The 18,448-nt window shown below is 39.1% G+C and overlaps 1 protein-coding gene across 3 annotated transcripts in view; it reads right to left on the reverse strand.

The window, feature by feature from the left end:
* Positions 1-2,880: 2,880 nt before the first annotated feature.
* LOC126270867 (protein outspread) overlaps positions 2,881-18,448 on the reverse strand; it is a 705,494-nt gene continuing 689,926 nt past the window's right edge. The window contains exons 26-28 of one of the 3 annotated variants that reach the window (XM_049974105.1): positions 15,839-15,974; positions 6,605-6,715; positions 2,881-4,623 (exon numbers count right to left, since the gene is read on the reverse strand). In XM_049974105.1, the coding sequence (XP_049830062.1) occupies positions 4,487-4,623; positions 6,605-6,715; positions 15,839-15,974 (384 nt within the window). In that variant the 3' untranslated portion in view covers positions 2,881-4,486. The remainder of the gene's footprint in view (positions 4,624-6,604; positions 6,716-15,838; positions 15,975-18,448) is intronic. The other 2 variants (XM_049974106.1, XM_049974107.1) reach the window with 2 other exon arrangements.

Genomic DNA, 18,448 nt, shown 5'->3' on the forward strand with positions numbered 1-18,448 from the left:
CCTCTCATGGGGACCATGACCCAAATGTCATTGAGGTAGTTGACGTGACAGGAAATGTTCTGAATTAACTGCTCCAAATATCGTTTGATAAACTCTTAGCACAGATGAACTTCTAAAGGGCAAGTGATTAAAATGGTAAAGCCCAAATAGTGTGTTGAACACCAATAATCTCCAAGAAGCAGAATCCAACAGCAGTTAAAGGAATATGTTGCACAAACTGATGTGGGAAAAATACTATACATCCCACCCCGGCACCAGCTTTGCCAACAGGTCCTCTGACAATGGAATTTGATACAAATCCTTGACATATTGCACGTTGATCATCTGTTTAAAGTTGGCATAAAGGTGCACAGTGCCATCTGGCTTCTGAATCGCCCCAAAGGGGTGGCCCAGTGACTTAATGAAATAGGAGAAATGGCGCCGAGGTCCTGTCAATGCTGCAACTTGGCCTTAACTACATCACACATGGTGAAGGTAATGGGGCAGGACTGACAAAATTTAAATATTGCTGATGGCTTATGGGACATATGTGTCCCAAAATTTTCTGCCTGACAAAAGTGTCTAAACCTTGAAAGGGAACTGACTGAGATGCTAAATGTACTTTGTCCCTTGTCTGGAAGCCAAAAACAGAAAAGGCATCTAACCCTAAAATATCTTGCACCACCAGTTCAAAAAGGTTCAAATGGCTCTGAGTACTATGGGACTTAACATTGAAGGTCATCAGTCCCCTAGAATTTAGAACCACTTAAACCTAACTAACCTAAGGACATCACACACATCCATTCCCGAGGCAGGATTTGAACCTGCGACAGTAGCAGTAATAGCAGTCGCACGGTTCCGGACTGTAGCGCCTAGAACCGCCCGGCCACCGCAGCCGACTTGCACCACCAGTGAATTAACCACTAACAACGGAAGTTATCATTCCACATTCTTACAATGAGCTGAACTGGAGAACTGCTCCTTCACAGCAATACACTGTTTACACACAACTTACCTAGTGGTCATTGCAACGCAGGCAGCTCCAGAGTCTGCATGTGTCTAAGTTAATAAGGCTGACTGTTGCTCCTGTATCTACCCAACACTCAGTCACCCATTCATGACCAGCATTAGCAGAATATGCTCTGGTGATGCCAAGGGGCACATGAAGACAACTTCCAATTGCAGCCTCCAATGGCTGTTGTGCAGCTCACCAACTGTAGCGAACTGATAACAAACGGCCACCGGCACACATCACACATGGCATCTCCATATGGGCAATCCTATCAAATATATACCATATGACAATCAAGACAGGTCCATGGATTTAACTTATACCCATCGGGTCTGTCACAGGCGAAGTGTGGAGCACTGTGACTTCATCACACTCATATCATCAAAGGCACCTTCACACAGTAGCTCAGGGGAAGACAAAGTTGGCTGACCAATCTCACAGGACAACACCATGGGTTCAGAATGAGATATTCAATCTGCAGTGGAGTGTGCGCTGATATGAAACTTCCTGGCAGATTAAAACTGTGTGCCTGACCGAGACTCGAACTCGGGACCTTTGCCTTTCGCGGGCAAGTGCTCTACAATCTGAGTTTAGAAGCACGACTCACGTCCGGTACTCACAGCTTTACTTCTGCCAGTGTCCATTTCCTACCTTCCAAACTTTACAGAAGCCAGGGTTCGCAGGAGAGCTTCTGTAAAGTTCAAGAGCAGTACTCCAAGAGCCTAAAAGGATAAAAAGCAAGTAACTGACTATCTTTTATTTTAGTTCAGCCTCCCTCCCTCCCCCCCCCCCCCCCCACTCCCCCTTTCCCGTGAAAGATACATACCTGATGAGGCCAAGAGACATCCCAGGGTGGCATTGTACACCTGGAGAGCTAAAATGTTTGACACCCTATATGGATGTTTCTCTGTGGTGTTGAGAATACTGGAAGGGGCACAGATTCAAACACCTCATAAAACTGGAGGTAAGACATTAGCTAGATGAAGGGACGCTTGTTATAAAACACTTTTTAGCATCTGCATGTACTGTCCTGAGAAGTTGGGGAACAATGGCAGACCAGACACAGTGCCAAGCTGAAGTGAAAGGGAATGTTAGCAGAGGATGAGAAAGAAGATAAGCAGGATGAGGTGAAAAATGGATGAATTAAGAAGGCACAAAACAAACTGGTAACTGGTAACATGCAGTTTCATAGGCAAAAGGAATTTTGGCTGCAATATAGTGCGTGTGATAAACCAGCTATGGGATTTGTGGGCAGCACAAAACAGTAAAGAAGTATGGTGGACAATAATTTTATTGGCCTGAAGAGGAACATAAGCTCGCCAATTGGGTGTTTGGTTACAGCCAGGGAGATAGCTCTGAAAAACACACAGAGATTGTCAGGTCCATATGCCTATTCCTTTTGTCTCACTGCAACCACAATTTAAAACCATGGTAATAACCTGGAGAATCTTGTAATTAATAATGGACAAATTGTTATTTCTTTTTACATGAATGAGCGCCATTTGCACATTGTATTTGAATAATTATTGTCTATAGGCACTTTAGTTTCTCAAATATAAATATTTGCGACTAATGTAATTATGTTCTTGCGGGTGATGCTCCTAACCTTTTATATAAGTTGCAAATGCTGCAGTCAAGTGCAATTTAATATACTGTAATCTTCAGAATTTCAACAACAACAGTGTAAATAAGATGAAAAACAACTTATGTCACATATTACAATAAAATTATGGCTGAAATATAGGAAATGGTAATATTGCTGTGAAGTCAGCTAAGGAATGGCATCAATATTTACATAGAAGCCATACTCTGTCATTTATTCCTTCACTTATAGATAATGTTTTTTTTTATAAATCCAACTTACAAGATGATTGAAATAAAATAACAACTTCACATGGCATATAGTTTATTATACATTCAATACTTTAACATTCCATTCTTCAAGAAATGGCAACATTTAACATAAAACTGGCATACAGCTTTAGTTTATAGTGTTGAATTATCTGTACATAACAAGGTGCATTCTGAAATAAAGTATCACAAAAACATAACATCATGTTGCAGTAAACAGTTAACAAATCTGTGAACCCAAACGAAGGGAAACACTGTATACTGGTACAAAACTTTATCGCTTTAATTCTACACAAATTAATTTTACATAACTGACGTGCGTTTTCTCTTGGTACATACATACATACAATATGTACAATATATACATACATACCATGAGCAAAGAATTAATTTGGTGATTCACAAATTATTGCAACATAATTAATATATATGAGAACTAAATAAACAACATAGGTGGGTTGATGAGTGCAGTTATTTTACATTTTGTTTAAATGAACTGCTTTTATTAATGCAATACATTGTTAATTGCCTTCAGGTAAAATGTCATAAATAGAACTATATACTGTTAAATTATGAACTTTACAGTTATGTACATATTTGGTTGCTAACAGATAATGTGCTTTAAAGCCCATTGAAGATATTGCAGAAAATCCACACACACTTGCACAACAAATCTCATATGGTATAACTTATCTCAAAAATTTAAATGTACACATACTTCATACATAGAAAATAAATAATGCCCAAGAAACTATAAATGTTAAGGTGACATGGCAACTGTACTTATGCATGACACAAAATCTGAAATGGCTACTCTTTGACAATACCTGAGAATGAGAGCCACTTCATTTAACCATCATGATAGTGACAGTCATCTGTGGCACAGCCACTATCTCTGCATAGAAAAGAGATGAACATTCGACCATAAATCTCCCCTCCTCTTTCAGTTACCTCCTTGAAATTCTACTTTATACTGCAATATATTTTATCGCCATCCTTGTGAAGCACTAATTTGTATTTTAAAAAATCAACAAATCTCTCTTTTTGGTAAAGAAATGCTGCCACATGTATTCACAGAAGAAATATAAAAAGGACTAAATCTATATCCCATATAAAAATGTGTAGCATTTTTTTTTTGTATAAAAGATCTTAATTTTCTTTATAAAAAATGTCCCATTTTATGTGTGCCATTTTGATATAGTACAATATGGGAATAAGCTCAACTTTCTTGAAATTAAAGCTCAAAAGTCGATTTATTACACATTTACTTCTAAAGATTTAGTAGTCTGGTCGTCTCCCATGTTCATACACAACATCTCTACACTAGTTTGTAAACACAAGCAATTTTAACTCAACTTTCTCAAAATTTAATGTAATTGTGTAAAAATTGTGGTTACAGCTTCTTCACACAGTACTTTGAGGCTATGTTTTTAATAGATAGTGTTTTTGTTTTCACTATTACAAGCTGAGTAAAACCTGGAGTGACACTAGTGGTGTCTTCAGTCTGATTTGCACAAGCGAACTGCTTTCTTTTTTGCAGAAGAAATGGAGCTGCAGAACTGCTATTACAGTTTAAGATGCCTGACTCATCTTTTTTTGAATCTGTGTTGTTGCATCCCCTCCCCTCCTCCGACATTCTCACACTTAGTGTTCGAACAGCTTTTTGCGCTCGGCCACCATCCCACCCAGTGGACAGGGCGATGGGGAGTGGAGGGGGACAAACCATAAAAAAGACTGCTGAAGGTCTCGTGAACAGCTGTTATCTGGACACCGCATCAATTCTGTGAAAGAAATTTCTAGATCATCAACACAGAACACCATGGATTTGCAAGGTTGTTTCTATCTTTACAGTTTACAATAATTGAGAAGATACAAATATTGTATTTATCATATAAAATAAAAATATCAAGAATGACAAGAGTGTGTGCAAAAATGTCTATGATTAAATGACATTGTTTACTGGTTTCCAGCATTCTGAAAGGCAAGACCTCAGCAACTGTGTGGTTTACCAAATTATGCAGTAAAGAGCAGAGAACCATCAAAGTTGCAATATTTTTTAATTACTTAATTACCAGTTTCAAGCCTAAGCTTATTACCAAATAATTTAATAAGCTATGCAAAACCAAACATTATGTCAGATACAGAGTACTTTCCGCACTTCAGTGTCTCAGTTAAGTGAATGAAGTTTAGCCCTGTCCCGCTTTACAAGATATGTTTAACAAGAATGAACAGTCATGTGGCTGTTATAATGTATGATTGTGCATAGCTTATTGGATGATTTGATAATAAGCTTAGGCTTTGAACTAATCACCAAGTAATAAAGAAAATTAATATTGCAACTTCGATGGTTCTCTGCAATTTACTGCATAATTTGGTACATAGCATTCAGATATCTAAGTTCCAGAATGTCTCGTAAGCTCTTCTGCAATTTGTCTTACAACTTTATTCCCTTTCCCCTAAAGAACATGTGTAACAAAAGTGTTTTGTATAAAATTTGTTGGTGCTTTAGCTATAGCTAGAAGGTACCGATTAATTATGAGTTCTTTTAACATCCAGTAAAGTCCATTATTAAGTAAACCAAAGTTATTTTTCTCTAATACTAAATACTAAATATTTCCTAGAGTGTGGATGCCTGTATGTTAACACACTGGTGCCTGTAAAAACTAAATGAAAAAATACTCTGTCTCTCATCATTAAACAGGTACACATGAAAGCACTAAAACCAAGCTGACATATACCCTGATTCAAGGAACAATCACAAGCTGTAAAACTTTCAAAAATGCAGACATGTATTAGGCACATAAATCTGGCAAGCAAGTGTGACAAACAATTTAGAAGAATTGCAAAGGGGAAGTAAGATTACCACTGGACATCAGTTCCTTGCCAACTCAAAAGTTGAAACAATCTTGCACAGCAACTTTATTTATTGCAAGCAAAAAGCTGAAATGCCAGTCCTTTATTCTTGTAGAAGAAATTAAATTGATGGACGCTAACATGTAAATGAGATTAAAAAATGGAAAGGAAAGAAGAAAAAGCCATGTTGGAATGAACATTTGAGTGAGAAAAAGCAACAGAATAATGTACCTAAGACTATAGGGGGAGAGGACACAGGGGCAGATAGGCACTAAACTAAACAAAAAGAGTGTGTGTGTGTGTGTGTGTGTGTGTGTGTGTGTGTGTGTGTGTGTGTGTGTGTGTGTGTGTGTGGGCGCGGGCCCATGTGCAGTAGTAGTAGTACTAGTGTATAACTGTGAGTTTTAAAGAATAGTCTCAATGGCACCATCAGTGTTTATTTAGGGCAAACTAAGGAAGCGTACACCGAAGGGGTCATCAATTTTGCTCATCTTTCGTTCAACTGTAGTGACCCATGTATGCTCCCTTGTAAGAATGCTGTTTTAGGTTTTAAACAATCACATTGTGAACTCCACAAAGCCAAAGACTGTCATTTCATCTTATTTCACACTCACTGTTTATTTCTAAGTTAGTAGTAAGACAATCATCACTAAGTATGCAACTATTCAATAACAAATTTTCTTATTTGTAACTTACAGTCACACAAATGTAGGACATTAACAGACATGTATATAATATACATTGGAATAACACACAACGTTATACTACACACTGGAGACAAGGAAACAGATTAGTCACAGTACCGCCACCTGCCACACTCAGTTATCCTAGGTGACATGTAGAGTAGAGTGTTAGTAATGCATCTGACTACGTACCAATGCCTTGTTACACTAATGCATGCCAACAAACCTGCAGGGGCGAGAGCTGGCGGTTCCTTATGCTGTTTGGATATGGAGCATTGTCCTTCCTGATTTTTGTCTCCGTCTGTATCATGTCTGTTTGACACACCGACCTCGGAAGCTGAATACAGATTAGTACATGGATTAGTTTTAATTTTTAAGCTAAAAATCCAGAGAGACAAATAGAGTGGTATTGCTTAATGCAATGTATAGTTTTAATACCACACACTACAGTTTTGTTTCTGTTTGGTAATAAAAGGGCCCTCACCAAATTACTATGCATACAGCTTCTCAAATGTCAAACAGCAACGATTAACTATTAATTCATGATAACCTTAAAAATGCAAGGCCAGAAGTGATTAAAATATTCAATGAGTTAGAAACAACTAACAAATCATATGTAGGTAGCACCTTGTCCTGATCTACAAATGGACATACAGTCTCCTTTGAAAGAAGTCAGTTTTTGTAGTAGAGGCAGTAGCCATCATGCACCCTCTCCAGCTCATCATGCGACTAGAGCTGTTGAGTGTGCTTTAATGGAAATTGGGTGAACTTTCTATGGATACCAGCACAACAAAGCATTCAAAAAATGAGTGTGTGGACTTCCTCAGAATGAACAGAACACACAATGGACATTTGCTTAGCCCCTAATTTCAATCTGTGTGACTAAATTCTTCAATGAAACGCGTCAAAAGGGCAGTGGCCAAAACATAGAGGCAGCTAGTATTGTAATCTGAAATCCATCTCCCCCTTCCTCTTTAAAAAAGATTATTGTTTTCACATTTGGTGAATGCTAGGCGTACCGCAAGGATGTGCTAACAATATGACAACTACGACAACTTCTCCAGGCATTTCCAAGGGATAGAAATGAAATTCGTCAACTTGCTCAGGCAACCCAACTTCGGCAGTTGATTCAACTCATTTACTCCTTCGATGTTAACAGTATCACGACTGGTGTGTAAGGGACCAAGCACGCTGAATTACCAATTTTCCACTAGTATCACCTCCATCCCTGCATCATGAAAATATGACTTAAAGACTCATCATGCACTGTTTTACCGATTGTAGGCCATAAAGGAAAGTGAAGGGGATTACTAGGAGAGTTAAGACATCAAACATGTGAATAAGGTGACAAACTAGATGATACGCTGCCCATGAGTGGGTGTAAATGGCTGCTGATGATAAGTGACATTTGTTGACTGAATAAGATGACTTTCATATTTTGCACTGGAAATGTTATGATGTCCAGAGGTTCCACTCCCCTGATCTATTTACAACGGTTTGTATCCCCCACACATGCTACACACTTCACTCCATATGATTAACACGACTACTATTTTAATGCTTCATCTTCTCCCATTTTCCCCCAATTTGTATATACCCATTCCTTTTGCTCAACTGTAACATTTACTGCCCATTTCTCCCACACACAATTTATTTCACCTCAACAGAACTCAACCTTCAATTGGTCTTTCTTTTTATTTTGCTTTTAATTCTATACTGTTATTCCCGTTTACCCCTCTACAAACTTTAATAACATGTTTAATTGTATCAACTTTAACAGAAAATCATTGTCATTTTTAATTCCTTATTTATCACATGAAAATTAACATTTTAATTGTGATTCCTGTTATAGATCAAATTTCTTCTCTCACAATCACTTTAACTGCAGTGGAAAAATATCAAACATCAAAGCAACATATTTCAAAGGAAAAAAAACTGGTTCTGATCTATCGTGATTATTATGTCACTGGATCACATAACACTTGTAACATCACAAAGTACTTCTGCTAATCTCTTGAATTATTTAGACATTAGTTTCACACTATAAATCTTGTTGGGTAACAGTCAAATAAAGCATTTAGGAAAGGAATATGTATCACATTCTATACAGATTAGGAAGCCCAGGTTCCCTGTTCAAAACACGTATCAGATTCAGAGGTGTACAAATTTTCCTTTCAGTCAGCCTGCCCCCGTCTCTGGCTGTGCAACAGATGACTGTCACTATCATTATGGTTAAATGAAGTGGCTCTCATTCTCAGGTATTGTCAAAGAGTAGCCATTTCAGATTTTGTGTCATGCGTAAGTACAGTTGCCATGTCACCTTAGCATTTATAGTTTCTTGGGCATTATTTTTTTCTATGTATGAAGTATGTGTACATTTAAATTTTTGAGATAAGTTATACCATATGAGATTTGTTGCGCAAGTTTCGTGGGCTCCATGCAGCCTGCTGCACCTGACAACAGTTTCCACTATCAGTCCAATGTGGCTAATGAATGGGCAGCTATATAGTAGTTCCACTGCAGATTAGTTATTGTAATTACTGGAAGCAGCAAAATGAAAAAATCAAATTATAGGATGACTGGTGAGAAATTTAGAGTTGGGGAATATGTACAAGCCATGAAACAGCATGGGAGAAATGTGTGTTTATGAGGCAGCGTCAAATAAACTATTAGGTGTCTAACAATGCAAATTGTGTAAAAAGTTACTAAACGTTCATTTTGGAACCTTGGGTATGTGTTATGACATTTGACCAGCAGTTTGCTTACTCCATAAGTATTTTGAAAGAGGACAAAGACTTAGCGGCTGACAAGAGTTTGGAAGTGTGTGCCAAGGCCTTGAGGCCGTTTATCAGTATAGAGGGAGAAGGCTTTCTAAATTCATGGTAAACATGAATCAAAACAGGAAAAAAAATGTCTCAGTGGATATTAAAACGTGTGCCTTCTCAAGTGAAACAAGGAAAATACTAACCTTTGCTAATAAAATGCCCAGAAAAGTGTTCCCTGGCATAGTGTGTGCTATTCACTCTGGTATCTGTGCAAGTACAATTGACTTATAGACATGTAATTACAAATATGTGCCATGTATGTCTGTTACAGTGTGCTAAATTTGGACTGGCATTTGAATAAATATGTATTAATGCGCTCAGAATTTTCCAATGCCCAAAAACTGGAAAAACACATTTGCCAAAATTAGATTTGTCACAGATCAGGCCAGTAATATTGTTGAGGCTCTTGATGCATATATAAACATCTTTGATGCATGGCTCACAGTGCAAACACAATCTTTAAGTGCTCTGCAGGAACAGCATTTTAAAGAAAATGTCTTTATGTATTAGCTGTTCTTAAGTAAGTTAGACCTATTTAGACCTATGGTTTCCTCTCTACACCTGGGAAACTGGAGTTGGAAAATGACGACGACCTATGGTTTTCTACTTCAAGAGAAGTAGTTTCTGTGCAAAATTGAATTCATCTTTATAGCAATGTGTTTCAACTCACAACAGAATAATTATTTTGACATGCTTCAATCAGAACATTCTCAGACTGAATCAGTGAAGGCTGTTTTAGATAGCAAATGCACCTCTGATAAAATGCTAGTTTGCGACCACTGTATACCTCCTCCTCATAGCATTACTTAAGCCATTTAAGGAAACCATAGTTGTTTATCTACAGGGTGATAAGTAGAAAACCTTGCATTTATTTCTACTGTGGTTTTACCCCTTAGTAACACACTGTACTCAGCAGGATGACGATGATGAGGTACATAATTTTATTTCATCTGGCCCTTATAGTATTTCTTGTATGCATAAAGTTACAATGTTTGTGGTGCCTGAATACCGCATATTGAGAAAGCCAAATGACAATGAAAAAATGTGTGTTTACCAAGCAGCTTGACAGATGTGTTCTGATAGTGAGTTTCTGAGATTATGTAGGTATTTTAATTAGGTGCAGTTTAACTGATGGAAAGATCTCAACATAATTCTGAAAATATACATGCTCAAATAAATATTTTCAAAATAATCTGGGCCCAACCATATAAATTTGAGATCTACAGTGCAAAAGCCCATTCAAAGAAGCCAAGAAGTAAATACAGGACATTACAAGAAAACGAAATTTGAGTACTGGACAGAAGATTCTCTCCTAAATGAACAAGTCAGTACATGCATACAAGAAAGTTATATGAGCTATGAAAATACTCTACAGTGGTGAAAAAATAACTCACAACAGCTTCCTTGCTTTGTTTCTGTGGCAAGAAAAGTATTAAATGCACTTGCCATGAGTGCCTCCAACAAGAGTGACTTTAGATGCACGCCAAACATAATCAGTGGAAAATGATCACTTCTTCATACAGAAAGACTTAACAATCTTATCATGATTCACTCAAACTCTGATCAGTGCACACATTAAGAATACAATCAGTTATAATCTATCAGAATTAAAAACCATTAACAGAAAATACAAAAATTTAAGTGTACAGTTTTCTTTCTTTTTGGGGGGGGGGGGATAGGGGAGGGGGGGGGGGGGGGAGAAGATTCTGAGATAGGGAATTATAAGACATTAAATGTAAAATTCACTTTTGTTTCAGATTAAAATTTCTGATTTCAATGCTCTCAAATGACATTTATTATTGTTTATAAACTGTTTTCAACTACTTTCAACTACTTTTGTTTGCTAAATTAGTGAAATATATTTTATGAGGTTTGTCATAAATAACTTTAATTAAACTGAAGGACATTTTGTAGGGTAGAGTTCCTAGTTCTAAAATTTTTGAAATTTCTGTAAAATAACAAACTGAAAGCAAATTTTAAGTTTAGTATTAGGAACACTGACCTATTCTGCCATCAACTGTTTCTCTCGTCTCATTTATTCATTAGAAACAAATTTCTACATAACAAAGTTCAGTAAAACTATGGAGGGAATTAGGGAAAAATAGAATGGATATTTTTTGGGGGGAGGGGGATGAAAGGTGTAAAAAATTTAAGTTACAAAAATGGATTTGTGGTAAGTATACAGTGAATGGGTAAAGAGAACCACACTTCACACGCACTGTGCAGAGGTATGTTCTAATTGCTGCTGTAAATAAAAAACAAAATGATGAACACAGCACATAGCAATGACATTTTCGTTCAGTTAATACAATTTGTATCGAAGCTTTAAGACAGTTCTTGTACAGTGTAAATACTCTTGGATTAAAGGAGACTACTCACCAAAAGCGGAAGCGTTGAGTTGTCGGTAGGCACAAAAAAAAAGAAAGAAAACTTGCTATCTTGTTCTTTGATCTAGAGTAACACCCCCCCCCCCCCACCCCCCACACACACACATCCTATCTATGCCCCTATATAGTGCCAATGGTTCATTTCTCTGAGGTGGATTGGTTGTGATGGGGGTCGTGTCATATGGGGTGGGTAGAGGGACAGGGAGGCACGAGGCAGGGAGAGGGACTGAGGGTGGATGGCTAGCAGCTTAGAGGAATCCATCGGCTACAAATGCAGGAGGGTGAGGTGGCAGGTATATAGGCTAGGTATGTAACACATAATTGTAGTTGCTGGTGGGAGCAGTGAATGCTTGAGACAATGTGGCAACATGAATTTTGAGGGGATGACAGGATCAAGGCAGGGGAAACTGTTGGGTGCAGGGTGTGTTACCTGATGTGTCCAGGATGATTATTGGAGTGGAGAATGCATTGTAAGAATAACTCCCATCTGTGTAGTTCAGAGAAGCTGGTGGTAGAGGGAACAGCCACTAAAATTAAGCATGTTGTGTGCTGAGTTGCATACTGTGCTACTGGGTGGTCAACTTTGTACTTGGCAAGAGTTTGGCAGTGCCATCCGTCCTGGTGAACAGTTGGTTAGTAGTCATACCAACATAAAAAATTGTACAGTGTTTGCAGCAGTATTATTATATGTCACGGCTGTTTTCACAGGTTACCCAGTCTCTGATAGGGTAGGATATGCCTGTGGCAGTACTGGACTAGGAGATGCTGGGTGAGTGTATTGGGTGGGTCTTGAACCGTCTGCCACAAGGATATGATACCTATGCCAAAGCGTTGGGAGTGGGAGCACCATAGGAATGGACAAAGATGTTGAGCAGGTTAGGTGGGCAATGGACAATCACTTTAGGAATGGTGAGAAGGATCTTGCATAGAATGTACTTCATTGCAGGGCATGATGAGTGATAATCAAAGCCCTGGCAATGATGTGGTTCAGTTGTTCCAGTCGAGCATGATATTGGGTTCAATCCTTTGTAGCTGATTCTTGGGCAGTGGTTGGAAGATGGGCAGTGTGTGGAGATATGGCACAGGAAATCTGTCTGTGGACTATGTTTTGGAAAAGGGGGGGGGGGGGGTATTGCCCGTCTGTGAAGGTCTTGTTGAGGACTTCTGCATACTGGGCAATGCATTTCTCGTATCAGCAGTTACAATGACCACAAATAGTAAGGCTGTGTAGAAAGGAGTTTTTATTGTAGAAAAGATGGCAGCTGTCAAAATGCAGGTTATTAGTGGGTTTAATGCAGACAGAGTTGTGATGGAGCCATCAGACAGATGGAGATGAACATCCAGGAAGGTGGCGTACTGGGTAGAGGGGGACCAGGTGAAGCAGGTGGGAGGTAAGGTGTTGAGGTCGTGGAGGAATGTGAATATGGTGTACTGACCCAAAGTAAGATATCAACAATGAACCTAAACCAGCTTAGGGGATTGGGTGTTTTGGGATGTTAGGAAGGTTTCCTCTAGATGGCCTTGAAAAAGGTTTGCATTAGAAGGTGCGATGTGGGTACCAATGGCTGCGCTATAGATTTGTTTGTATGTCTTCCCATCTGTGGAAACATAGTTGTAGGTCAGAATATGTACTGTAAGGTATATGAGAAATGATGTGGTGGGTTTGGAGTCTGAAAGATGTTGGCAAAGATAGTGTTTAATAGCAGCAAGGCCATGAGTATGAGGTATGTTGGTGTATAGAAGGGGTGGCGTGAACAGTGATGAGTAGGAATCCAGTAGGTAAAGGGTTGGGGATGGTGGAAATTTGGTGGAGGAAGTGTTAGAACCTCTGATGTAGGAGGCTAGGTTTTGGGCAACTGGTTGGAGGTAATGGTCAACAAAGGTGGAAATTCTTTCAGTGGGTGCACAATAGCCAGCTACAATGGGCTCTCCGGGGCTGTTAGGTTTGTGGATTTTTGGGTAGCATGGAAAAGATGTGTGTGTGTTTGTGTGTGTGTGTGTGTGGGGGGGGGGGGGGGCGGCAGATGATGAAGGACATGGCCTAGGGGGAGAGGTTCTGGGAAGGGCCTAGGGATTTCAGTAGGGATTGGAGGTTATTCCAGACTTCTGGCAGGGATCACCCTGGCAGAGCTTGTAGGTGGAGGAGTCAGAGTTGGCAGAAGCCATCTAGAGGATACCTTTCTAGCCTCCTAAAACTCTCAACCCATAGCCTGGTTTGGGTTCACTGCTGAGATCTGACTTCAGACCAAGACACCCTATCCACATTCCTTCACAACCTCCTCTCTGACTCTCTTCACCTGGTCCTCCTCTACCAAACATGGCACCTTCCTAGATGTACATATCCACCTTTCTGATGGTTCCATCCACATCACTAACCATCTATCATACCTACACTTTAACGACTGCTATTCTTTCCACAACAAAAACTCCCTCTCATTCAGCCTTGCCACTTGTGCATGATGTATCTGCAGTGACAAAAAATGCATTGCCCAGCATACTGAAGGCTTCAATAAGGCCTTCACAGACAGGCAATACCCCTCCCCATTCCCAAAACCTAGTCCTCACATACCGCCCATCAGCTACAAAGGATTGAACCCAATGTCATGCTGGACTGGAACAACTTAACCACAGCATTTGCCAGGGCTTTGATTATCACTCATCCTGCCCAGCAATGAAATACATTCTATACAAGATCTTTCCCACCACTCCTAAAGTGGTTCTCCATTATTCACCCAACCTACACAACATCCTAGTCCATCCCTATGACATTCCCACTCCCAACACCTTGCCATAGGTATCATATCCTTGAGGCAGACCAGGGCACAAGACCCACTCAACACACACATACACATCTCCTAATCCAGTTCTGTGACAGGCTTATCCTACCCCCATCAGAGGACGTGCAACCTGTGAAAGCCGGCATGTCACATACCAACTCTCCTGGAAACACTGCACAGCTTTTTATGTCAACCAGCTATCCACCATGATGAATGGTCACTGCCACACCGTTATCATGAACAAAGTTCACCATCCAGTGGCACAACATGCAGCTAAGCACAACTTAATCATATTCAAATGGCTACTTCAAAATCTGTAGCATCTGGTTCCTTCCCTCGTCACCAGCTTCTCTCAACTATGTGCAATGGGGGTTATCCATACAACACATCCTTCGTACCTGTAACTATCCAGACTTCAATCTTGGGTAACCCACTTTCCTCACACCCTCCACCCAACCGTTTCCCCTTTCTCCATTCTGTCATCATCTCCCAATTCACATCACACCACTACCTTCAATGTGCTCCACTCCGTATCGGCACCTACAATCATGCATTACATGCCTAGCCCATGTACCTGTCAACCCTGCTTCCCACATTCCTAGTCATCAAAATGACTGACTTCTTCCAAGCCGCTAGCCACCTACCCCATGTCCCTCTCCCTGCCTCCTGCCACCCTGTCTGTCTTCCCATCCCACCCAACAAGCCCTCCACCCAAAGCCAGTCCACCTGCTGAGAAACAAAGCATTAGCACCGTTAGTCCACTCTGCACAATGTAAGGGCAGAGGCACAATAACTCTGAAAGCTAGCAAGTTTTCTTTCCTTTATGCATGCCTATCGACAACTTTATGCTTCTGGTTTTCAGTGTGTGGTATCCTTTAACCTAATTTATATTTATACCATTTCTGACTTTGTAGATGATTCTGGTGAAATAAATATTGTACTTCTATTTACTTACAAACTTTGACAATCAGAATATAATATATTAAAAGACATTTAAAAAGGGAGGAATCAACCACGAGGATATTACTTTCTTATAGCTTTTCCAATGTTTCATTTAAAACACAACAATAATGAACTGAACTTTTGATTTACATTTTTAGTAGCACGATGTTTAATGCTCTAACAGTGAAAGCTAGACTATATTTCTCTACAACAACAACAAAAATAAAACATAATAAAGAGGATTTGAAAACTGTATGAACCGAAGCTTTCACAACTGGTACACAATTTACAAGACTTCACCAAACCAAAATAGATCATATCGTAAACAAAACCACACACACACACACACACACACACACACACACACAAATAACAAATAAATGTCAACTCTGTTGTGGACAAATGCATACCTTTTGAACACGCTGCAATGGGCACATCAGCCTTCTCTGACATGCACTGTACCAAGATTTGCAGAGAGAGATGTAGTTTTAGGAGAGTTATAGCTTCTTAACAGGTTAGAAATGCATACCTTTCTCATGTGGTGGCCATGCAGTTGCCAACTGTTGCAGTCTATTCCACAGAGCTGTCAGCACAGCCCCATCACCATGGCAACCACCGCACTCATCACGTAAGCGTGAGCACAGGGCACTCAGCTCCTCCCCATGCTGTTAGTTTAACACACACAAGCAACACATTGTGACACAAGCACAACAACTGAACTTGACCAATAGATGCTGTTCTAATCTTTCTTAAAAATTACCTAAAAACTTTTGGTGAGGACTCCCGTGGTATTTCATGTAGATATTAGATTTCAAGGGGATGAAAGAATGAGGACTGCAATTAAGCCAAGTCTTAGGAGAAATTACAGGCAGAGTTACTGCCTTACTTGGCAGTATTTAACATGTTGTTGGTGACTAAGCTGCCTACATTCAATTCTGGATTGTCATCTTCCAACTTAAAACTGGAACTATAACTGGTTACATATCATATCTGATGCATTTTATGAATATGATCAGAGGAAAATATTAAAAATCAAAAGCTCAAAGAAAGGTATGTTGAGAGATCACGATACATGGCACTACTGATAAAACACCTGAGACAATTCAGCCCTGCCGAAAGAGATCTACCAACAATAACAAACAAAGAAACTAACCCAATTGTGATCTTTTGATTGATTATAATGAAAGAAGTTTATTGTTACATTCACTCCTTTCTCTAAAAAGGTGTCCCAAATGATTATGGAAAAGTATGTCTGAAAACGGATGGTACTGGGAGGGCATCAATGGTGAAAATTCAGTGATAATACTGAAGTACAGATATGAACTAGCAAACACACACTTAAAGCAAACAAGCACAACAGTCACTTTTCTCTGTGTGTAGCTGGCCCTAGACAACAGACTCACAGTAATATCCAGTTTACAATTTACTTCTACAAACAACAAAATGACAGTATTATGAAAAGGACAAATTACTACTCACCACATAGAGGATATGTTGAGTCATAGACAGGCACCTAAAATACTGCTACACATGCAAACTTTTCACCAAAAGGCCTTCTTCTAAAGCAGACAACACACACAAATTCATGCAAGCATGACACACACACACACACACACACACACACACACACACACACACACACACACACAAAACCTCTTGCTCTGGCCAAAGCGGCCAGACTGACCAGAGACAGTGGTAGCCTGTGAGCGTGTGAGAGATTTGCATGAGTGACTGTGTGTATGTTGCCTACTTTAGAAGAAGGCCAAGGCCTTTTGGGCAAAAGCTCAGAAGTTTAAAGTCTTTTTAGTCTGCCTGTCTTACCTGAACATCTTTTCTACATGGTGACTACCAATCTGTCCTGTTCATAATACTGTCATTATTCCATTCTGGAATTTCCATTGTTTAACTTTGACAAAATTAGACATCTGAGCTTAAAAGTCTTCATCACATCTCATCTGTCTCATAATCAAGCAAAAACATAAAACAAGTCATGTAACTATAGTTAGGCAAAGTCTATAAATATTTGTGCTAGCACATTTAGTCAGGAGAAATTCAATCCGTATTAAATAAAAAGACAGTTACATAAAATTTCTAACTATTCGTGAGTATTTTCAGTACTAGTACGAGTTACAGAACAAAAAAATTTTACTGGTTGTTACCACTGTCACATTCTCAACTACACAATGCAATCTGGATATATTCTGTGACATATATTCCATGTACAAATAGTGAACACCATGTTTGTTACTGAAATATTAGAGGTTCACTGAGGCAAAGAACTTTCTGGCAGAATGCTTTCTGTACCACAATAAAAATTATTTTGAAGAAAAACACATGAAGCTGCCACCACCACCACCACCACCACAGGTCCCACAGCTACTTTGTTATATTTTAGAGGAATTAAACATTAACATTAAACATCAACATTGAAATAAGCAGATTTGTTATGGAAAAACCTCTGACTGTAAAGCACATCATAATCAATTAAATAACTGGAAAAAGCTCAGATATCAGCCATGTTAACAGTATATACTCAGCAAGGGATAGTATACGAATCCCACCAGTTGCATGCTCACTTTCACTCTTGTTTCTGTAATTTAGTATAACACCAATCACATGTTACAGTAGGCTGCGTTACCAGCAAGGCATGTGATGATTGAACGTTTCATCATATTGCAAGTACGTACCATATACTGGTAAAGTGAAACAAGCTATGAATGTCTAATCTGAATTTCAAGCACGTATTCCCTTTCTGTGAATATCTAGTTATCTACCCTGCAACTTCATTTTTCCCAGGAAAAAAATATGAAAAACAATGCAGCATTTTTTGAGAACAAATGCAAATGTTGTTTTCTGGATGACACTGAACTGTACTGCATTAGTTGTCCAAACTTTTCATGGTACACTGTAGGAATTTAATGTGAACACCATTTTTAAAATAACTGCAAATCAGGACTTATCAGATGTCATCAATTTCAGCACAATATTCAGTTTCAGTAGAGAAAAAGTAAATACTGAGTGAAGACAGAAGGAGATGTAGAAATTAAGAACAAAACATGTCACATAATTTAGATATGCACTAACTCACCATCAGTGAAGATGATGTGACGTGGACAAGTACACAACTGGGATGCATTTG

Source organism: Schistocerca gregaria, chromosome 1, assembly GCF_023897955.1.
Source record: "Schistocerca gregaria isolate iqSchGreg1 chromosome 1, iqSchGreg1.2, whole genome shotgun sequence".
NCBI lineage: Eukaryota > Metazoa > Arthropoda > Insecta > Orthoptera > Acrididae > Schistocerca > Schistocerca gregaria.